At 38.6% G+C, this 23,875-nt stretch overlaps 1 protein-coding gene across 2 annotated transcripts in view; it reads left to right on the forward strand.

Annotated features, from left to right (window-relative positions):
• The window catches only part of FANK1 (fibronectin type III and ankyrin repeat domains 1), a 79,267-nt gene continuing 55,392 nt past the window's right edge, over positions 1 to 23,875 (forward strand). For both annotated transcript variants that reach the window (XM_038579077.1, XM_038579076.1), the window contains exon 1: positions 1 to 79. In XM_038579077.1, coding sequence (XP_038435005.1) covers positions 16 to 79 — 64 coding nt within the window. In that variant the 5' untranslated portion in view covers positions 1 to 15. The remainder of the gene's footprint in view (positions 80 to 23,875) is intronic.

The raw sequence follows: 23,875 nt of genomic DNA on the forward strand, positions 1-23,875 counted from the left end.
CAACCCCTCCAGTCAATGGTGGTTCCTTCCAGCTCAGAGGATACTGGACCAGGTCTCAAAGTATGGGGGAAGAATACAGGTGCAGGCAATAACTGCTGCCTCTTGTACATAACAGTGTTTTTTTAAATTTTTTTAATTTATTTTTTATTGGTGTTCAATTCACTAACATACAGAATAACCCCCAGTGCCCGTCACCCATTCACTCCCACTCCCCGCCCTCCTCCCCTTCTACCACCCCTAGTTCGTTTCCCAGAGTTAGCAGTCTTTACGTTCTGTCTCTCTTTCTAATATTTCCCACACATTTCTTCTCCCTTCCCTTCTATTCCCGTCCACTATTATTTATATTCCCCAAATGAATGAGAACATATAATGTTTGTCCTTCTCCAATTGACTTACTTCACTCAGCATAATACCCTCCAGTTCCATCCACGTTGAAGCAAATGGTGGGTATTTGTCGTTTCTAATAGCTGAGTAATATTCCATTGCATACATAAACCACATCTTCTTTATCCATCATCTTTCGATGGACACCGAGGCTCCTTCCACAGTTTGGCTATCGTGGCCATTGCTGCTAGAAACATCGGGGTGCAGGTGTCCCGGCGTTTCATTGCATCTGTATCTTTGGGGTAAATCCCCAACAGTGCAATTGCTGGGTCATAGGGCAGCTCTATTTTTAACTCTTTGAGGAACCTCCACACAGTTTTCCAGAGCGGCTGCACCAGATCACATTCCCACCAACAGTGCAGGAGGGTTCCCTTTTCTCCGCATCCTCTCCAACATTTGTGGTTTCCTGCCTTGTTAATTTTCCCCATTCTCACTGGTGTGAGGTGGTATCTCATTGTGGTTTTGATTTGTATTTCCCTGATGGCAAGTGATGCAGAGCATTTTCTCATGTGCATGTTGGCCATGTCTATGTCTTCCTCTGTGAGATTTCTGTTCATGTCTTTTGCCCATTTCATGATTGGATTGTTTGTTTCTTTGGTGTTGAGTTTAATAAGTTCTTTATAGATCTTGGAAACTAGCCCTTTATCTGATATGTCATTTGCAAATATCTTCTCCCATTCTGTAGGTTGTCTTTGAGTTTTGTTGACTGTATCCTTTGCTGTGCAAAAGCTTCTTATCTTGATGAAGTCCCAATAGTTCATTTTTGCTTTTGTTTCTTTTGCCTTCGTGGATGTATCTTGCAAGAAGTTACTGTGGCCGAGTTCAAAAAGGGTGTTGCCTGTGTTCTTCTCTAGGATTTTGATGGAATCTTGTCTCACATTTAGATCTTTCATCCATTTTGAGTTTATCTTTGTGTATGGTGAAAGAGAGTGGTCTAGTTTCATTCTTCTGCATGTGGATGTCCAATTTTCCCAGCACCATTTATTTTTTTTTATTTTTATTTATTTATTTATTTATTTATTTATTTATTTTTTTTATTGGTGTTCAATTTACTAACATACAGAATAACACCCAGTGCCCGTCACCCATTCACTCCCACCCCCCGCCCTCCTCCCCTTCTACCACCCCTAGTTCGTTTCCCAGAGTTAGCAGTCTTTACGTTCTGTCTCCGTTTCTGATATTTCCCACACATTTCTTCTCCCTTCCCTTATTTTCCCTTTCACTATTATTTATATTCCCCAAATGAATGAGAACATATAATGTTTGTCCTTCTCCGACTGACTTACTTCACTCAGCATAATACCCTCCAGTTCCATCCACGTTGAAGCAAATGGTGGGTATTTGTCATTTCTAATAGCTGAGTAATATTCCATTGTATACATAAACCACATCTTCTTTATCCATTCATCTTTCGTTGGACACCGAGGCTCCTTCCACAGTTTGGCTATCGTGGCCATTGCTGCTAGAAACATCGGGGTGCAGGTGTCCCGGCGTTTCATTGCATTTGTATCTTTGGGGTAAATCCCCAACAGTGCAATTGCTGGGTCGTAGGGCAGGTATATTTTTAACTGTTTGAGGAACCTCCACACAGTTTTCCAGAGTGGCTGCACCAGTTCACATTCCCACCAACAGTGTAAGAGGGTTCCCTTTTCTCCGCATCCTCTCCAACATTTGTTGTTTCCTGCCTTGTTAATTTTCCCCATTCTCACTGGTGTGAGGTGGTATCTCATTGTGGTTTTGATTTGTATTTCCCTGATGGCAAGTGATGCAGAGCATTTTCTCATATGCATGTTGGCCATGTCTATGTCTTCCTCTGTGAGATTTCTGTTCATGTCTTTTGCCCATTTCATGATTGGATTGTTTGTTTCTTTGGTGTTGAGTTTAATAAGTTCTTTATAGATCTTGGAAACTAGCCCTTTATCTGATATGTCATTTGCAAATATCTTCTCCCATTCTGTAGGTTGTCTTTGAGTTTTGTTGACTGTATCCTTTGCTGTGCAAAAGCTTCTTATCTTGATGAAGTCCCAATAGTTCATTTTTGCTTTTGTTTCTTTTGCCTTCGTGGATGTATCTTGCAAGAAGTTACTGTGGCCGAGTTCAAAAAGGGTGTTGCCTGTGTTCTTCTCTAGGATTTTGATGGAATCTTGTCTCACATTTAGATCTTTCATCCATTTTGAGTTTATCTTTGTGTATGGTGAAAGAGAGTGGTCTAGTTTCATTCTTCTGCATGCCCAGCACCATTTATTGAAGAGACTGTCTTTCTTCCAGTGGATAGTCTTTCCTCCTTTATCGAATATTAGTTGACCATAAAGTTCAGGGTCCACTTCTGGGTTCTCTATTCTGTTCCATTGATCTATGTGTCTGTTTTTGTGCCAGTACCACATTGTCTTGATGATCACAGCTTTGTAGTACAACCTGAAATCTGGCATTGTGATGCCCCCAGATATGGTTTTCTTTTTTAAAATTCCCCTGGCTATTTGGGGTCTTTTCTGATTCCACACAAATCTTAAAATAATTTGTTCTAACTCTCTGAAGAAAGTCCATGGTATTTTGATAGGGATTGCATTAAACGTGTATATTGCCCTGGGTAACATTGACATTTTCACAATATTAATTCTGCCAATCCATGAGCATGGAATATTTTTCCATCTCTTTGTGTCTTCCTCAATTTCTTTCAGAAAGAAATAGATCCTTTACCTCTTTGGTTAGGTTTATTCCTAGGTATCTTATGCTTTTGGGTGCAATTGTAAATGGGATTGACTCCTTAATTTCTCTTTCTTCAGTCTCATTGTTAGTGTATAGAAATGCCACTGATTTCTGGGCATTGATTTTGTATCCTGCCACGCTACCGAATTGCTGTATGAGTTCTAGCAATCTTGGGGTGGAGACTTTTGGGTTTTCTATTAGAGTATCATGTCATCGGCGAAGAGGGAGAGTTTGACTTCTTCTTTGCCAGTTTGAATGCCTTTAATGTCTTTTTGTTGTCTGATTGCTGAGGCTAGGACTTCCAGTACTATGTTGAATAGCAGTGGTGAGAGTGGACATCCCTGTCTTGTTCCTGATCTTAGGGGAAAGGCTCCCAGTGCTTCCCCATTGAGAATGATATTTGCTGTGGGCTTTTCGTAGATGGCTTTTAAGATGTTGAGGAATGTTCCCTCTATCCCTACACTCTGAAGAGTTTTGATCAGCATTGTCAAATGCTTTCTCTGCATCTAATGAGAGGATCATATGGTTCTTGGTTTTTCTCTTGCTGATATGATGAATCACATTGATTGTTTTACAGGTGTTGAACCAGCCTTGTGTCCCAGGGATAAATCCTACTTGATCATGGTGAATAATTTTCTTAATGTATTGTTGGATCCTATTGGCCAGTATCTTGTTGAGTATTTTTGCATCCATGTTCATCAGGGATATTGGTCTGTAATTCTCCTTTTTGGTGGGGTCTTTGTCTGGTTTTGGAATTAAGGTGATGCTGGCCTCATAGAACGAATTTGGAAGTACTCCATCTCTTTCTATCTTTCCAAACAACTTTAGGAGAATAGGTATGGTTTCTTCTTTAAACGTTTGATAAAATTCCCCTGGGAAGCCATCTGGCCCTGGGCTCTTGTGTCTTGGGAGGTTTTTGATGACTGCTTCAATTTCCTCCCTGGTTATTGGCCTGTTAAGAATTTTAACTCCTGGGGTGCCTGGGTGGCTCAGTAGGTTGAGCGTCACACTCTTGGTTTTGGCTCAGGTCATGACCTCGATGTGGGATCGAACCCTGAGTAAGGCTCTGTGCTCAGCAGGTAGTCTGCTTGAGATTCTTTCCTTCTCCCTCGGTCCCCCACCCCACCAGTCTTCTGCATGTGTGTGTGTGCACTCTTTAAAATAAATAAAATCTTAAAAAAATCGTTTAACTACCCTTACCTTTTTTTTTTAAAAGATTTTATTTATTCATAGTGACAGAGAGAGAGAGAGAGACAGAGACACAGGCAGAGGGAGAAGCAGGCTCCATGCAGGGAGCCCGACGTGGGACTCGATCCCGGGACACCAGGATCCCGCCCTGGGCTGAATGTGGCGCTAAACCGCTGAGCCACAGGGGCTGCCCGCCCTTACCTTTTTTATATAACAATCATGAAAATCTGTGTAAAAACTTTTCCCACTTTATGGGGGGAAATTTGAGCTAATATTTAGCATCTTCATTCTTATCTGGAAAGTTTATTTAAAAATCTCCAAGGTTACTATTGCATTATTGATCCAAAGGTACAGAATTAGTGAAACTTTGTACGTTCAAAAAAAATTTGTTTCAACTCCCTATGTTTTATCTCATTGCCGAGGGGTGCTGGCAAACATAAAAAGTAATTTGAGGCTTTTGTGAGCAAACAAGATTCAGGATGCAGGAGAAGAAAGCATTAATCATTTGGGTTGTATATTTTTCCTTTTTTTTTTCCTTAATATTTTCTTAGAGCAAGTGTGTGAGCAAGGAAGGTGCAGAGGGAGAGCAAGAATCCCAAGCCGACTCAGCCCTGAGCACAGAGCCCAATGCAGGGCTTGATCCTACAACCCTGAGATCATGACCTGACTGAGCCACCCAAGCACCCCTGTACATTTTGCTTTTTATTTTTCTGGATTTCAGATGCAGACTGAACCTTGAAATCTCTGGCCTCTGTGTCTTTCAGCACTGTGATGGTGCATTAGCTCAGTTGTAAAAGTTAGATGTGACTTTGGGCCTAATGCTTCCTTATGGCCATTTTCATAAATTATCCAGATGAATATGTTGCTCCCTCCTCACAATACACTAGATTTATTTATTAAAATTTTTTAGGGGTACCTGAGGGGCTCAGTTAAGTATCTGCCTTCGGCTCAGGTCATGATCCCAGCATCCTTGGTCTTTGGTCCTGGGATTGAGCCCCAACTTGGACTCCCTGCTCAGCAGGGAAGCTGCTCCCACTCCCTACTCTTATGTGTGCGCATGCTCTCTCTTTCCCCATCTCAAATCTTAATTTTTTAAAATCATTTTATTTTTAAGTAATCTCTACATCCAATGTGGGGCTCAACCCGGAGAGTTGCACCCTCTACTGACTGAGCCAGCCAGGTGTCCCAATACACTAGATTTATTAAGTAAAAAAATTTAGGAAGATTTTTTGTTTTTTTGGCTCTTTTTTCCCCCTGAAAATGTTTTCTTGGATTAAAAACAAAACAAAACAAAAACAAAAACAAAAAACTTCCTAATTTTTTCTACCTCCTGAAGTAGTTGATGTATTTAAAAAACCCTGTTTATTTTAAATCAGATTTGAGGGATACTTCTGTCTGCCTACTATTGTTCTTCTGTGCTGCCACATATTAATTTTGGTGGCCATCTAGTTACTTCATTAATAGGAAAATATTTGTGACTGTCTGCTTCCTCTCCCTTGATCTTGGTTGGCTATTCTTAGCCTTTTGTACTTAACTGGTAAGTCAATTCTAAAATTTATATTTCCTATCAGAGAGGGACAGAACATGAGAGACTCCTAACTTTGGGAAACAAACAAGGGGTGGTGGAAAGGGAGGTGGGCGGGGGGTGGGGGTGACTGGGTGATGGGCACTGAGGGGGGCACTTGATGGGATGAGCACTGGGTGTTATGCTATATGTTGGCAAATTGGGCTCCAATAAAAAAAAAACTTGGGGAGAAGAAAAGAAAAAAGAATTTATATTTCCTACAAATGTTGTTAGGTTTTCCATTGGGATTAAATCAATAGTTCATCCTGGGGAGAACTTTATCGAATATTCCAATCCTTGAGCTTCATTTATCTTCCCACGTCTTATGTCTTGAGTACATCCTAAAATATGATTTTCTCCATTAAGAAATTACACATTAAGAAATTACACATTACTCCATTACACATTTCATAGATTACTAGATTCATTGCGTTTTCAGTGCTATTGTAACTTATTCAGTTTGTTAAAATGTAATGTTAATTGTTGGGTGTATGACTAGCTAACTTGTTCATTACTTCCATATATATATTTTTGAATTTTCGATATAGGTAACCAAACCTTCTGTAAATAAGTTTGTTTTTCTACCTTGCCAATTCTTTTGCTTTTTCTTATTTTCCTTATTGTGCTCAGACCTATAGTAAATGTTGACCATAAGTACTGACAGTGGTTATCTTTGTTGTCCTTCCAATTTCAGAGAAAACTTTACGTATCTCATATTGAGAACATTTTTTACTTGTAATAGATCTCCTTTATCAGAATAAAGACATTCCCTTACATTCATAATATGCTTATTTTTAAAAAAGATTTTATTTATTCATGAGAGACACAGAGAGGCAGAGACACAGGCAGAGGGAGAAGCAGGCTCCCTGTGGGGAGCCTGATGCGGGATGTGATCCCAGTGGGATCATGACCTGAGCCAAAGGCAGACCCTCATTGAGCACCCCCGGTACCCCCTAATTTGCTTATTTCTAAAATATGCAATGAGTTTTGAATGTTATCAGACACTTTTTATGCATCTTAGATTATTTTTTTCTCTTTTAATCTGCTCATGGGTTATAATTTTGTGTGCGTGTGTTCAAATCAAACATTCCTGGAATAAACAAAACTTACCCTTTTAATATATTGCTGCTGGCTTTGGTTTGCAGATCCATCTGTAGACTTTGTAAATCTGCATACAGTACACCTCGTTCTTTTTGGTGATGTTGATAAATAGTGGTGTAACCACTGCCACGGTGAAGACCCATAACCGTCCATCACTCTAAAAATGCCTGTGCTATCCCTTTGTAGTAACTCTTCCCCCTCTTAGCCCTCGGCAACCACTGGTCCACATCCCTCTAGTGATTCCTTTTCCAGAATGTCATTAGCATAATGCACTTGAGATTTATCCATGTGGTCTGTATCAACAGTTCATTCCTTTTTATTTATACTTAGTATTTCATTGTATGAATATAGCATAGTTTATCTGTTCACCATTGGGGGAATGGATTATTTTCACTTATTAGTGCATCATAAAAGAATTCACTATGTATGTTTACATACTGGCTTTTGAACGTAGGTTTTTATTCGAGGAATAGGGTTGCTGGACCACGTTGTCAGTATGTTTGACTTTATATAAGAAACCACCAATTTGTTTTCCAAAGTGGAGGTATCCTTTCAGTTTCTTTAAGAGATAACCGGAGACTTTGAGCTTTCTACATCCTACTGAGTTTGCTGATGTACAGGGGGCACAAAACTTTACCTGACCCATCTTATGACTTCAGCTGGAGCTCTGTAACAAAAAAGACTGATTAATAAGTGAAAAACAATTAACGTGGGTGGGGGTGCATCCCACAGGGGACATAGTGAGAAGTAACTTAGCTTGGTGGCTTAGAATGGTCTGCTTATGTAGCCTCTTCAGCCAAGGGCAGTATGTTGGTAGAGAAATGACAGGAGAAAGTAAGCAATTTTAGGCTTCCAGGGGCAACAAACTGGGAAGGTTTGTATATATACATATATATGTATATACCAGATTCCTCTTGTGCCATCTCTGGGTGGGGAAGTCTTTTTCCAGTAAAAGAATTTACATCCTGCCTTTAGGCATAAGAGAGGGAGGACAAAGCTTCTCCTGTGTTTGCTGCTGCTTAATTGCCTGCAGCTTAAAATAATTTTTATGTGAAAGAGGCATATTTGGAGGCGATATATTCTGGTTTCCTTCAGTAATTTGTCTTTCAAGGGGGGCAATCTATTTAATTTGTTGGCTTTCTAGACAAAAGTCATCTTAGTAGAATCCTTTCTTAATCTAAGGTCTACAGGGGTCTGGAATGGTGCTCCCTATCCTTATTCCTGGTATCAGTGATTTGGGTTTCTCCCTTTTACTTGGTCTGTTGGCCTCGAGCTTTATCAATTTATTTATTTTCAAAGAATCAGTTTTGGATTTTGACTTTTTTATTTTAAATTTTATTGATTTTACTCTATTATACTGGTTTTACTTTATTTACTCTTCTGCTTGACTTGGGTTTATTCTGCTTTTCTCTACTTTAAGCAGATACTTAGGTGATTGACCTGATATCTTTCTGTTGTCATAACTTAGTGCTTTGAATTTTCCCCTTGGCGCAAATTTAAATCAATTGATCTGTTCAAAATATTTCCTAGGTGTTCTTGACCCCACACATCATTTAGAAGTACATTAGTTCCACACACTTGGCAATGTTCTAGAAATGTTTGTTGATTTTGGACTTAATTCTGTTATCAGAATTCTGTTCTCTGTACTTGATTTAATTTCAATTCTTTCACATTGCTGGGTTTACTTTTATGACCCAAAATATGGTCTATGTATCCTGCAATATTGATCAGTGTTCCAAGTTTTGACTTTGTCTCAATCTGCTTGTCATTTACTTCTCAGAGTCCTCGAGTCATTGCAGTTTATATTTTATCCGGAGTTTTTTTTATTGTAATCAGAGAGAATGACTGGCTACAACATGAATACTGCATCTTGGCCAGCACCATAAATTGTCAACACATTCTAAAAATACCTTTTCATCCACATTGAATAGCATTGCCGTATAAATATCTTTTGCAGTTGCTTTTTTTTTTTAAGGATTTGAGAGAGTGTATGTGCACTAGCAGTGGGGAGGTGGAGGGGCAGAGGGAGAGAGAGAAGCAGACTCCCCACTGAGTGGGAGCCCTATGCGGGGCTTGATCCCAGGACCCTGAGATCATGACCCAAGCCAAAGGCAGATGCTTAACCAACTGAGCCATCCAGGCGCCTGCCTTGTTGGGTTTTGGTATTGAGTTTATTTTTATTTTAATCTCATAAAAACGAACTGGGGAGTGTTTCTGCATTTTTTTGTACTCCAAGAGAGTCTCAGTTTTTTAAAGAATTGTTTATTTTAGAGAGAGATCACAAGTGGGAGGGGCAGAGAGAGAGAGAGAATCTCAAGCAGACTCTGTGCTGAATGCAGAGCTTGACTCGGAGCTCAACCCCAGTGCCTGGATATCATGACCAAGAATTGAACGCTTAACTGACTGCCTCAAAAAATTTTTTTTTAACTTGTATATTTCCTGGAACATTTGGTAAAGCCACAGGAGCCTAGAAATTTTAAGGGAAGATTTTGACTACTGATTCAGTGTGTTTAATAGGTAGAAGATGTCTCAGTTTTTCTACTTTTTGAGTCTGTTTTGATGTTTTTTTTTTTTTTTCCAGAAAATTGTTATGGTCTATACTTCAAAGTCTATTGGCATAAAGTTAGTAACTGCAAATCATCTTTTCGAAGTCTTCAGGTCTATAATACAATCCTCATTTTGTGCTGTCTGTTAATTTTTGGCTTTTGTCCCTTTTGCTAACTCCTGGTAAAGGCTTGTGAATTTTATTATGCTTTTTGAAGAACTGAGTTTTAGCTTGATTGATTCTATTGTATGTTTCTTTGTATCTTGTTCATTTCTGTTATGTTTTTCCTAATTTATTGACTGATGCTTTGTTCACTGATCTTATTTTTCAGTGTATTACTCTAGTACACAGTAAGACTATAAATTTGCCTTTAAGAATGGATTCAGCTGTACCTCACAGCTTTTGATATGTAGAACTGATGAAGATGAATTTTCCTTGTAATTTTATCTTTGATCTATGGGTTATTCAGAACTATGTGTCCCAGTTTCTAAAATGTGAATTTTCTCATTTTTATCCTTTGTTTCTCACTCTCGGCTTAATTATGTTATTGTTAGAGATTGTGATCTGTATTCCACTTCTTTGAAATTTGTTGCTTGCTTTAACACCTACATATATGGCTAATTTTTTGAAATTGTTTCTCATTTACTTGAGGGGAAGTCTGCTTCTGCAGTTAAGGTATTGTGTTCTATATATGTCCATTGAGTCTTTTTTTGATAATTTGGTTAAAATCTATAATATCCTTTTTTTTTTTTTACTTTATCTATTGCCTGAGAGATGTTAGACAAGTCCACAATCATAGTGGAGTATTTATCTCCTTATATTTTGTCAACTTTTGCTTTCAGTTTTGAGGCTATTTTGGGGCATATGATTTAAAAATGTGTATCTTTGTAAATTGAATTTCTATTAAAATGCTTTCCTCATTTGTGTATGCTCTCAACTGTATGATAGAGCTATAGTAACTGCGGTCATGTTCTGTGTGTATGTGTGTGTTACATGTATATTAATATTCAGCCCTTCTGTATCTTCATATTTTAGTAGGACTCTTGTAAACTGTATGGGATTGGATGAAACAATTTAACAATTTCTAACCAGATCATTTAGTCACTTTGCATTTATTATACATCCTGATGCTTTTGGATTCCCTATATGGTTGTGTGTCTGACATGTATGTATATGTGTTCAATCATTTTATTTCCTATTTTCTACTTGTCCCCACAAACCCCAGCTTTTATGTCCTCTTTGGACTGGTGGGATATTTTGTCGTTTCTAGTCATTTGGAAGTCTTTGTTTATAATCTGTCAGCAGCTATCATACTAAACATGTATATTTAAGTTATGGAAGTCTGAAGTTTACGTACCTTCTAAAGTCTAAAGAACTTTAGAATATTTTAATTGCTTTAACTCTTCTTGAGTTATGCTATTCTATATAGTATATCCACATTTATTTCTTCATTTTCATCTCTTTGAGATGATGGTAGATCCACATTCAGATATAAGAAATATGCAAATATACTCTTTACTCAGTTTCTCCTAATGGTAACATCTTTCAAAACTATAATATCACTGGGCTCCCTGCATGGAGCCTGTTTCTCTTCCTTCTATGTCCCTGCCTCTCTCTCTGTATTTCTTGTGAATAAAGAAATAAAAGCTTTAAAAAAAGCTAACATCGCAACCAGGAAATTGACATTAATGCAATGCACTGATCTTATTCAGATTTTACCAGTTTTATGTGCATGCACATGGGGGTGTATTTTGTTCTATGCTCTCCTGTCATGTATAGGGCTTCTAGTCCCCAGATATAGAAGAGTTCCATAAGAAAGACCCTATGTCTTGCCCTTTGTTAGCTACAGACACTTGCTTCTCTCCCTAACCTCTGACAGCCACTAACCTCTACTTTATTTCTATAATTTTGTCATTTCAAGAACATTATATAAATGAAACCATGTAGTAGCTAATCTTTTGAAATTGACTTTTTATTCAGTCTAATTCTCCTGAGATTCATTCAAGTTGTTTTGATATATTTTAATTTTACCATTTTTGTATATTTCTTGGGAAATTACTTTTATTGTTTTACATACTTAATATTTTTTTAGTTTTAGCCACAGATTCACTTTTTTTTTTCCTGTTCATTTCTTCTTGTATCACGTGGGGTCACTTTCTTCCTGCCTGAAATAGGTCTTTTAGGATTTGGTTTAGTAATGGTCTCCTGGGGCAAACTTCCTAAGTTTCTGTATCTTGTACGCTGTCTTTATTTCATTCTTAAACTATTTTTTAAAGAGATTTTATTTATTCATGAGAGACAGAGAGAGAGAGAGGCAGACACACAGGTAGAGGGAGAAACAGCCTCCCTGTGGGGGAGCCTGACATGGGACTCAATCCCGGGACTCCGAGATCATGCCCTGAGCTGAAGGCAGATACCCAATCATTGAGCCACCCAGGTGTCCCTCATTCTCAAACTATTTTTAAAAGGAAATTTTTAATTGGTATATAAGTTACATATAGGCAAGTGTATATAGGTATAAGAAACATACAATTAAGATTAGAAAAGTACAACTGAGTGAATTTTTACATAGTTAATATAAAAGGAACATTACCAGCACCCCCATAAGCCTCATTTATATTACCTTCCCCTCTTTCCTAAAGAAATTTTCCATCCTGACTTTTTACACCGTAGATGAGTTTTGCCCATTTTTGCATTTTATAAATGAAGCTTTTTTTGTCTGTCTTCTTTCCATCAGCATTAGCTATGTGAAACACATTCATGCCCTTGCTCATAGCGATGATTAGTTTGTGTTCATTGTTGCAGAAGTTCTATTTTACTAATATTCCATAATATGATTACTCTGCTGGTAGTAGAAATTCAGTTTCCAAACTGGGTCTCTTGTAAGTAATACTGCTGTGAGCTTTCTTGTGCATCTCTTTTGGTGCACCTGTATATATTTCCTTTGGCTTGTACATGGGAGTGAAAGTGTTGTTTTGTAGAATATGTTTAGGGTTGGCTTTAGGAGATAACTGCTCACTTTTTTTCCACTGGTTATGTCCATTCATATGTCCACAGCTGGTGCATGAATGTACAATTATATCCCATCCTTCCCGATACTTACTATTGTGTCAGCTTTAAATACATTTTAATTTAATCATTCTGTTAGGTGTGTAGTAGTAGCTCATTGAATTTGAATTTCCATGATGTCTGAAGAGGTTGAGCATCTTTTCATATATTTTAATATCAGCCACTTGGATATTCTCTTCGGGGGAAGAGTCTCTTGCTGCATTTTCTCTTGGGTTGTTGGTCTTTTTTTAATTATTGATGTGAGAGAATTCTTAAATCTATTCTAAATTGGAGTCTGTTGGTTAGATTTTCTTAGCGCTTTTTTTGTTCTCAACAGTTTCTTTTGATAATTAGTTCTAATGTAGTCTAATTTATCAATCTTTTCCTTTATGGTTAATGTTTTCAGTATTCTTTTTTAAAAAAGATTTTTATTATTCATGAGAGACAGAAAGAGAGAGGCAAAGACACAGGCAGAGGGAGAAATAGCCTCCATGCAGGGAGCTCGATGTGGGACTTAATCCCAGGTCTCCAGGATTGCACCCTAGGCCGAAGGCAGCACTAAAACATTGAGCCACCCAGGCAGTCCATATTTTCAGTATTCTTTATAAATTTCTTTGGCCTAATCTAAGGTCATGAATATATTGTTATCTTTTAGAAGTTTTTTTATGTTTATATCTATCTGAATTTTTTTAATGTATAGATTTTTTTTTCATCTGGTTAGTCAATTGACTTAGCACTGTTATATTAAAATGACATCCTTTCTGGGGTACATAGGCTGGCTCAGTAGAGTGCTCTTGATTTTGTGAGTTCAAGCTCCATATTGGGTGTAGAGATTACTTAAAATGACCTCCTTTCCTCACCATTCTGCGAGTCCCCCCCTTTTTTTTTTTTATAAATCAAGCATCACTGAGCAATATGGATGCTTTTCTGGTCTCTTAGCTCTTTACTTGATTTGTCTGTATTTTGTTCTGGGAAGAAAAAGCATAAAATGCAGCCTTTGCTCTGAAAATACTTAGTATCTAATGTAGGAATCTGTTAAGTAGCTTATTTCAACATAATGTGGTGTGGAAGAAAACAATGTTAAAAATGTGCTCATGTTTAAGTTTTCAGATTCACTTTAGTAAAGAAATTCAGTAGGAAGGCTGTTATTATAACAAAGATATCTTGTGTTTCATTACTTGGATTTTTCTTTATCATTTACCATATGTGAATATATCCCTAAACATACATTGTTTAGTTTTACCTGTTTGACTCTACTATAAAATGACATTTATACCACATGTATTCTGTACTGTTTTTGTTATGGTTTCAATTTAAGCTTTTAAGACCAATTATATTTTAGTGACAGAATTTCTAGCAGTAGGAAAAATTTCATGCCAGGTGGTTTCCATTAAATCGGTAGCTCCTAAGATCTGGCATATAGCATCATTTTAGGTGGTATTAAGACAAACATTTTAAAATGATCACTTTACATTTTAATAGTTTCTCTTGGTTAAAACCATAGTATTGGTTTTTCATGGACTTACAGCATAAAATTTCAAGTCAACATAAGAACATTTAGGTCAAGTTTGCAAGTGGTTGACACTTTGTTCTTTGTAGCATGGCAGAAACTTGAAGTGGAAGGAGGATGGCCTGTGTGGATAACCTTGCCTTTATAGTGCCTTTTCTGGCCCAGGGAATGGGTGAGGAGGATTTATAAGTGCCTCCTTTTGGTCAGGGCTACCCTGCAGTCAAGGCAAAGTTGTTCCCTAAGAAAGTTACCATTGTCTGGGATGGGAGTGGCACACCACACAATACTATGCAAAAGGGGGAATCTGTCTCAGGTTTGCCACTCTTCTTCTGACACGAGTGCCTACTTACCCCTCAGCTATATTAGGGATGCACATAATTCAATGCCAACAAATTTATGATTTCTCTGATTAGAAGATTACCAACCATGTCTGGTCCTCTCTGACAGATGGAAAGGTAAAGGGTGGTATCGGGGTGCTTGTTAGGGTTTTGAATTGAGAAGCTGGTGAGCAAATTCTATGAGCTCTATCCTGAGGAGATCTTCAGTTCCAGAAAGAGTATGAAGCTAGGAGGATGGGTTTCTGAGCATAGGGCAGAAGCAAAAGACCAAGCAGAGAGACAGAGTTGGGGGGGGGGGGAGGAGAGTGACCTTTGGGGAATATGCCTCATCCAGGGTGAAAGCATCGGGCCATAGTACATTTTATGGCAGTAAATGAAGCAGATTTTATCACTTGATGCTCAGGTCACACAGTCATCTGTGTCTGCGGAAGAAGCAGGAATCCATAAGACCTGATCATGCATGTGGGGGGAAGAAACAGCACAGAGTCCACGGGAGTTATACAAGAGTTCAAATGTGGGAGAGTCTGAGGAGGATGAGCTACCCAATGACCTCCAAGAACCAGGCTGGAGGGGTTTGATCTGGAAGAGAAGAGAAGTTTGTTTTTCTAGCCTGCTGAACTTGAGATGACCAGGGCCTGTCCAGGAGGCTGGGGTGAACAACAATGGAAAAGCTAAGTAAGAGTGCCAGGGATAGAGTCTTACCAGGCGGAGGACAACAGCCCAGAGCTGTTGGGGCAGCACGGGAGAAAGACAGAAAGGCTGACTCTGCTCACGGCGAAGAATAATAAAGGCCATACCTAGTGAAGTTGTCTAGTACAATGTCTTGTTTGTAGCACTTTATAAATACTCATTGAAAGATTTTTGATTTATTTATTTTTTAAAAGATTTTTATTTATTCATGAAAGACACACACAGAGAGGCAGAGACACAGGCAGAGGGAGAAGCAGGCTCCATGCAGGGAGCCTGACGTGGGACTCAATCCAAGGACCTGGATCACGCCCTGGGCCAAAGGCAGGCACTAAAGCACTGAGCCACCCAGGGATTACTGAAAGATTTTTGAAATACCTGTGCAGACATTGGATAGTAGAAATATAAAAGATGGAGTGAGATTTTAACTTTTGGAGGTGGAGCTTCTGGCAAACTTAACCTGGGAATGTGGCTCTATTTGTGGAGATAAAAGAGAGAACTTCAAGTTCTTGCAGCAGTCCATTTACCTGAACGAGAGCCCAGTGCTTTCCTTCTCAGCCTCCTACTCTGTCTGGCTGCCATTTAATACATGATTTTTAATAAATGTGACTTGAGTGCCCTCTTCCACAGTAAATTAGAAGTCCATAATGGCCATATGAAGGCTTATCAGTGCAACTGGGGGCAACAGCTGGCAACCTGGCTCGGAGGGAGGAGACCAGAAGCTGAGAGATGTCCCATTACCATATGTTACTAAAGAAATGGGCATCTTTCAGAGGTGGGACAGGTTGTGTAGTAAGTAGATCCAGTGGGAGAGGATGAACATAGGCCAGGTCATGGCTGGCCACAGCATCTCTCCTGCAGAGTGTTCGGTAAGGGCTGAGAGGAACTTGGCTCTGAAGGACTCTAGTCATAGGCAGGAAGTGTGGCAGGGTGGGGCAGACAGATGAAGGCCTCAGGGATGTCTGGCTATTCATAAGGGTGGAGTGGTGGGTGGAATTCTGGTCCTGGATGAATTAAGGCTAATTCTACAAGTTAGTGGAAGGAACAAAACTGACTGGAGGAGTGGAGGGAGGGCCACAGGAAGGCAGCTAGTTGCAGTTTGGGTACAGTTAGTGATGGCACTGCAGGCATGTTGTCATGGGTCTCCCTGAATTTCCCCTTCCAGGTCAGCTCAGTGCTGGAGTCCAACTGGGCTGAGACCATCTTTCCAATGTGCCAGGTCTCTTCTGCTTTGGGATGTGTGGGCAGAGCTTCTCTTTTCATGTTTCACCAAAGACCTCCTTTTGTTCTGATGTAGATACTCTGCCAGAGGGCATCTCCCCACCCCAGCCCCCACATTTTGCTCCTTTTTTGAAAGTTCCTGTTTCACTCTGATTATCTTCTGAGTAATCTTCCTTCATTGCATTTGTCATAGTTTGTAACTGGATTATCCAATTCTTAGCTCACTGCTCCATAGAACTTTAAGCTTCATGAAGGCAGAGACCATGTCTGTTTGCTCACCATTGTATCCTCCTAACTTTGCACAGTTCCTGACCCCTAAAAGAGTTTTAATACCATTTGATGATGGAATGGAAGAGCTCAGAAATATACCCATGCTTATAGGGTTGGTTACAACAAAGGAGCCAAGAGTATACAGTGGGGATAGGATAGTACCTTCAATAGTATTGGGAAAACTGGACAGCTCATACAAAAGAATGAAACTGGACTCCATTGGACATCAAACATAAAAATCCACTCAAAATGAATCACTTGAATGTAAAACTCGAAACTGAAAAAGAAAACCTAAGCTCCTTAACATTGATCTTGGCAATGATGACTTGGATTTGATACCAAAAGCAAAAATAAACAAGTGGGACTATATCAAAGGATAAAGCTTTTGCATAGCAGAGGAAACCAAATGAAAAGCAACTTGGAGGATGGGAGAAAATACTTGCAAATTATTAAAAGAGCTGATAGAAGTGCATAACAACAACAAAAATATTTTTAAAAAGGCATTGGACCTGCATAGATATTTTCCCAAAGAAAACACATGAGTGGTCAGTAGGTACAGACATACCTCAGAGCTATTGTGGGTTCAGTTCCAGACCACCACAATGGAACAAATAACACAATAAAACAAGTCAAAATAATTTGGGGGATTTCCAATACACATAAAAGTTATGTTTGCACTGTACCATAGTCTATTAATTGCAATAGCAATCTATCTAAAAAAACCCCAACAATGTACTTACTTTAAATGAAAAATATGATTGCTAAAAAAAACCCCAAACAACAACAACAACAAAAAGCCATCATCTGAACTTTCAAGTGAATCATAACTTTTTAAGGTGAAGGGTCTTGCCTCAATGTTTCTGGATGTTGACTAATTAGGGTGGTGGTTGCTGTAATTGGAGTGATTATGGAAATTTCTTAAAATGTGAAGTTCACTGTATTGGTTGACTCTTCTTTTTACGAATAAATTCCCTATGGTGTGTGATGCCATTTGACAGCATTTCACCCACAGTAGAACTTCTTTCAAAATTGGGGTTGGTCCTCTCAAACCCTGCTGCTGCCTTATGAACTAAGTTTCTGTAATATTAAAAATTCTTTGTCATTTCAGCAGTCTTTACAGTCTTCACCACGATTAGATTCCATCTCAAAAAGACCAGTCTTTGCTCATCCATCACAAGAAAGTCCTCATCTGTTCTAGTTGTGTCATGAGATTGCAGCAGTTCAAGCCCATCTCCAGGCTCTACTTCTCATTCTAGTTCTCTTGTTATTCCCACCACATATGTAGTTACTTCTTCCATGTAGATCTTGAATCCCTCAATGTCATCCAGAGGGTTTGAATCAACTCCTTCCAAACTTCTGTTGTTGATATTTTGATCTCTTCCCATGAGTCACAAATGCTCTTAATGTCCTCTGGAATGGTGATGCCTTTCTATAAGATTTTCCACTTTTGTTGGCCAGATTCATCCAAAGAATCACTAGGTATGGCAGCTATAGCCTTATGAAATCTATTTCTCAAATAGGGAGACTGGGAAGTCAAATGACTCCTTGGTCCATGGGCTGCAGAATGGATGCTGTGTTCACAGGCATGAAAACACTAATCTTGTCCATCTCCATCAGAGCTCTTGGGTGATCAAGTGCATTGTCAATAAGAAGTGATGTTTTGAAAGGAATCTTTTTTTTTTCTTGAGCAACAGGTCTCAATAGTGGGCTTAAAACATTCAGTAATCATGTTGTAAACATGTGCTAGCATCCGGGCCTTGTTCCATTTATAGAGCACCAGCTGCATTAACCCTTAACAAGAGCATCAGCCTGTTCTTTGAAGCCAGGTACTGACTTCTCTCTAGCTATAACAGTCCTAGATGTCATCTTCTTCCAATCAAACGCTGCTTTGTCTACATTGAAAATTTATTTAGGGGCACTTGGGTGGCTCAGCGTTGAGTGTCTGCCTTTGGCTCAGGGCGTGACCCCGGGGTCCTGGGATCGAGTCCTTCATTGGACTCCCCGCAGGAAGCCTGCTTCTCCCTCTGCCTGTATCTCTGCCTCTCTGTGTCTCTCATGAATAAATAAGTAAAATCTTAAAAATGTTTAGTGTAGCCACCTTCATTATCTTAGCTAGATAGATCTTCAGATAACTTACTGCAGCTTGCAGCAAGAGCTACCTCAGCACTTCTTCACCATGTACTTTGTTAATGGAGACAGCTTCTCTCTTAAACCTACTGAACCAACCTCTGCCAACTTCAAACTTCTGCAGCTTTCTCAGCCTTCACAGCATTGGAGAATTAGGGCCTTGCTCTAGCTTTGGCTTAAGGGAATGCTGTGGCTGGTTTGATCTTCTGTCTACCACTAAAACTTTCTCCATATCAGCAATAAGGCTCTTTTGTTTTCTTATTTTTCATGTGTTCAATGGAGTAGCACTTGTGATTTCCTTCGAGAACCTTACCTTTGCATTCACAACTTGGGCTGTTAGGCTGAAAGCTAGGCCTCTTGTGCCAGTCTTGGCTTTCAACATGCCTTCCTCACTAAGCTGAAACAGTTTTAGCTTTTGATTTTAGAGAAAGATCTATGACTCTTCGTTTTACTTGAACATTTAGAGGCCATTGTTAAGGTTATTAATTAGCCCAATTTCAATATTGTTGTGCCTCTGGGAGTTAGGGAGGCCCAAGGAGAAGGAGGAGAGTGACAGGAACAGCCAGTCAGTGGAGCACTCAGAGCATGCACAATATCAAGTTAACCTCAACTAAGTTTGCTGTCTTATATGAGTGTGCGTTGTGGTACCCCAAAACGACTGCAGTAGTGATACCAGAGATTGTGGATTACCATAACAAATGTATGAATAACTAAAAAGTTTTAAATATGGTAAGCATTACTGAAATGTGTTATGGAGACATGAAATAAGCAAATGCTGTTTGGAAAAATAGCACCAATAGATGAGCTTCATGCAGGGTTGCCACAACCTTCAATTTGTAAAAATAGCAGCACCCCTCCAACCCCTCAATATCTGCAAAGCACTATAGAGAGAGATCTGCCTGTACATGGAAAGGTGCTCAAAGTCATTAGTCATCAGGGAAATGCAAATCCAAACCACAGTGAGCTAGCACCTCAGACCTGTTGAATGGCTGTTATCGAAGACAAGAGAGAACAACCATTGGCAAGCATGTGGAGAATAAGGAACCCTGTGCAAAGTTGGTGAGAATGTAAACTGGTGCAGCAACTGTGGAAAGTAGTATGAAGATTCCTTAAATTAAAAATAAAAATCCCAGGGTGCCTGGCTGGCTCTGTTGGTGGAGCATGTGACTCTTGATCTCAAGGTTGTGTGTTTAAGCCCCACATTGGAGATTGAGATACTTAAAAATAAAATCTTAAAAAAAAAGTTATGATGTGATCCAGCAATTCTGTTGTATGTATCAGAAGTGTACCAAATCACTATCTGGAAGAAATCTCTGCACCCCATGTTCTACAGCATTATAATAGCCAAGACATGAAACAGCATAAATGTCCTTTGATCAGATGAGTGGATGAAGAAAATGTGCCATATTTATACACACAATGGAATATTCAGCCATGAGAAAGTAGGAAATCCCGCCATTTGTGATGACACTAATGGACCTTGACAGCATTATGCTAAGTGAAATAAGTCAGAGAAAGACGACTACTACATGACCCCATATATAGGGGAAATCTAAGACTGAACTCACAGAAAATGAACAGATTGGTGGTGACCAGAGGCACGGGGGTTGGGGAAATGGATGAAAGTGGTCAAAAGGTACTAGCTTTCAGTCAGAAGTCCCAGAGATGTAATGCACAGCATAATGACTAGAATTAACACTATTGTGTTGTATATTTGGGAGTTGCGAGGAGAGTAGATCTTAAAAGTTCTCATCACAAGAAAAATTGCAATAATGAGAGATAATGAATGTTAACTATATATTCATATTATGTACCTGAAGTTAAGCAACGTTATGTCAGTTACAGGCCCATAAAACTAGAAAACAATACTATTTGGTGAATGAATACATGAATGACTCACCTAAATTAACTTTGTGTCTTAGTTTTTTTTCTTAAGATTTTTATTTGAAAGAGACATCAGAAGAGCATGAGCTGGGGGGAAGGGTAGAGGGAGAGGAAGAACTAGGCTCCCCACCAAGCAGGGAGCCCAATGTGGCGCTCCAACCCAGCACCCCAGGATCATGACCTGAGCAGAAGGCAGATGCTTAACTGACTGAGCCACCCAGGTGCCCTTATTTCTTAGTTCTTAATTGCCATGTAGGTTATTACATCACAGCTCTGTTTTCCAAACTGCATTCAGCATGGTGAGAAACTGCAGCCTTGCCAGGAACTTGAATCCCATTCAGCAGCAGACCTAGATTTTCTGAAGCAATTTGGGGAGCCCTCTTTAAGATAAAGAATAGAAATTAGAGTCTATGTGCTACTAGAATGAGCACAAGAATGGAAATTATGAACGTAAAATTGGTTATGAAGGAGTATACTTAAATGACAGAAAGCACAAGTAATTAAAAACATAAAAAGCTACTCAAAAAAACCCCACAGAAGTCCAGAAAGAATAACATTTTTATTAACTGTGATTTGTTATTTTTTTCTGGCTGCATGCTATTGTATCATCTTCTATGTAACAAGTGATCTTGGAATTTTATGGCTAGAATAGAAAGATAATTTAGCCTTTCCATTACTGTAGTTATTAAGGTTCTTTAAAATTATTAGACTTTTTGCTTAATATTTTTGCTATAACTGCAGTTTTATTTTATTTTAAACCCAATGAGGGCCCCCAACAGGGTAAAGGTTTGCATACTTCTCTGTATGCAGGTAGTAGTGAGCACAGTTGATAGTGGTAGATTTTCAAACTATAGGAAACCATGGCCCTTCTTCCTGGAGCATCAGTTTTACTTATTAGTATATATGTTGAAATATTTTTATGCTAAAATAAAAACTGGAATATCCTAGAATGGAATAAAAAACATTAGTTTTTAAAGCTCAAATGCTAGATTTTATAAGGCTATAATTTTGAGTTAATATCAGCACTTTTGAATCTAAGATCATCATCTGGTTTCTATTCTAAGGCTTCCATTTGTGCTTAAGATTTAATCGAACTTGGTGATTTTGTACTTCACTACTTAACTGAGATTTAAAGCATACTTTTAATTGAAGTACACCATAGGCACAGAAATTCAGGTTATGGCTAACTGAATTTTCACAGAATAAACCTACCTGTACGTCAAGAACTGGTGTCAAGAAACAGAACTTGACCACCACCCCAGAAGCTCTCCTTACAGTCCCTTCCACATGTACCTCCATCCCACTGCCCAGGTTTCTAACAGTGTGTGTTAGTTTTGCCTGATTTAAAAAAAAAATTAGAGGGAGAGGGAGTGGGAATGGGGTAGGGGGGAGAGAGAATCTCAAGCAGACTCCCTGCTGAGTGGGGAGCCCTAAAGGGGGCTCTATCTCACAACCCCGAGATCATGACCTGAGTTGGAAGCTTTACTGAGCCACCCAGTCTGTACTTTTTGGATCTGGCTTATTTCCCCCAACATCATAAGACTCATTTGTATTGTTGTGCATGGTAGCAAATCCTTCACTCTCATTGCTATTCCTTTGTCTGAATATACTACAACTTATTTATTTTACCGTTGAGCTTTTGAATAGTTTTTATATTTTGGCTACGTGAATAAACACTGTGATCATTCTAGTACACATCTTTTTGTGAGCATGTATATGCCTTTGTGTTGAGTATATAACTAAGAGTGGGATTGTTGGGTCATGGGGGTATGCACGTGATCTCATGTGGTTAGACATTGCAGTTGACACACTCACCAACAGTGTATGAGAGTTCTGATTGCTCCACCTCTTCACTAACCCCTGGTGTAGTACTTTCTGTCTCTTTAATTTTAGATTTTTTTGGCAGCTGTGTAGTGGTATTTCATTGTGGTTTCAATTTGCACTGCAACTTTTATAAAATATTAATAGCTTAGAAAAGACTGCTTACAACTTGTTTTGGGGACTGTGTAAATTTTCAGAATTGTTAGATTTGGGAAGACCTCTAAATTTATTTTTTGCATGAAATTTAATATTTCAGGAAATTTTCCATACATTAGAAGTCTGGAAAAAAAAAAGAAGTCTGGGTGAGTAAACTATTATACATCCATACATCCACACAATAGAGTGCTATGCAACTTTTTTTTTTTTTTAAAGAATGATCATTAAAGAATGATCTCCATGAGCTGATACAGGGTGATTTATTTTTATTTTTGGCAAATGGTATAATTGTCTGCCAAAATAGCATAATATCATACCTTATGGAAACTAAAGACAAATTATTATCTGAGTCTCCTAAGGTGGCTACTAGATCAACCTGCAAACATCAATTGCTACATTTCTATATGGCCAAATTATACATTGTTAGGAAGCATAACTTTTAAGATATCATTATATAAAATCCAAAAGACCTTGGAATACATTTAATAAAATATGTGAGTCCTATATGCAGAAACTTACACAACTTAATTGAAAAACATTACTAAAGACTCAAAAGTATAAAGACTTACAGGTAGCTGTACTGAGAATTGTAAATTTATTTCTAATCAAAAGGGTACTGGGGAAATTATATCAATATGGGAGGAAATCCTATGAAATTGATTGCTGTCTCACTTTGTATGTTAAAATCAGTCCCAAATTGTTCAAATGTAAAAGACAAGCTTTAAAACATTTGGAAGAATTTATAGGAAAAAATATTTTTAAGCTTGGGGTAGAAAATAACTTTTTTTGGGATCCCTGGGTGGCGCAGCGGTTTGGCGCCTGCCTTTGGCCCAGGGCGCGATCCTGGAGACCCGGGATCGAATCCCACATCGGGCTCCTGGTGCATGGAGCCTGCTTCTCCCTCTGCCTGTGTCTCTGCCTCTCTCTCTTTCTCTCTGTGTGACTATCATAAATAAATAAAAATTTTTTTAAAAAAAGAAAATAACTTTTTTCATAAATGTAGATCATAAAGTGAAGAAGCAAAATTTTGCAGAAATCCCACATTTGCAACATCAAAGGATTAGTCTCCAGAATATATAGTGAATTTCCATAAACGAATTAGATACAAACAACCAAAGGAAAAATAAGCAATGTATAAAAAAATGAACATTTGGCAGAAGAAAAAGTATTTTTGGCAAATAAAAATCACATGAAGGCAGTTAATCTCTTTGGTAAACAAGGAAATAAAAAGACCACAGTAAGATACCATTTTGCATTTACAGGATTGGTGATAATTAAGTTTGAAAGTGTGTGGGCTAGATTATACTTATTTATGCTCTTACCAG

This window comes from Canis lupus, chromosome 28 (assembly GCF_011100685.1).
Source record: "Canis lupus familiaris isolate Mischka breed German Shepherd chromosome 28, alternate assembly UU_Cfam_GSD_1.0, whole genome shotgun sequence".
NCBI classification, from domain to species: Eukaryota; Metazoa; Chordata; class Mammalia; order Carnivora; family Canidae; genus Canis; species Canis lupus.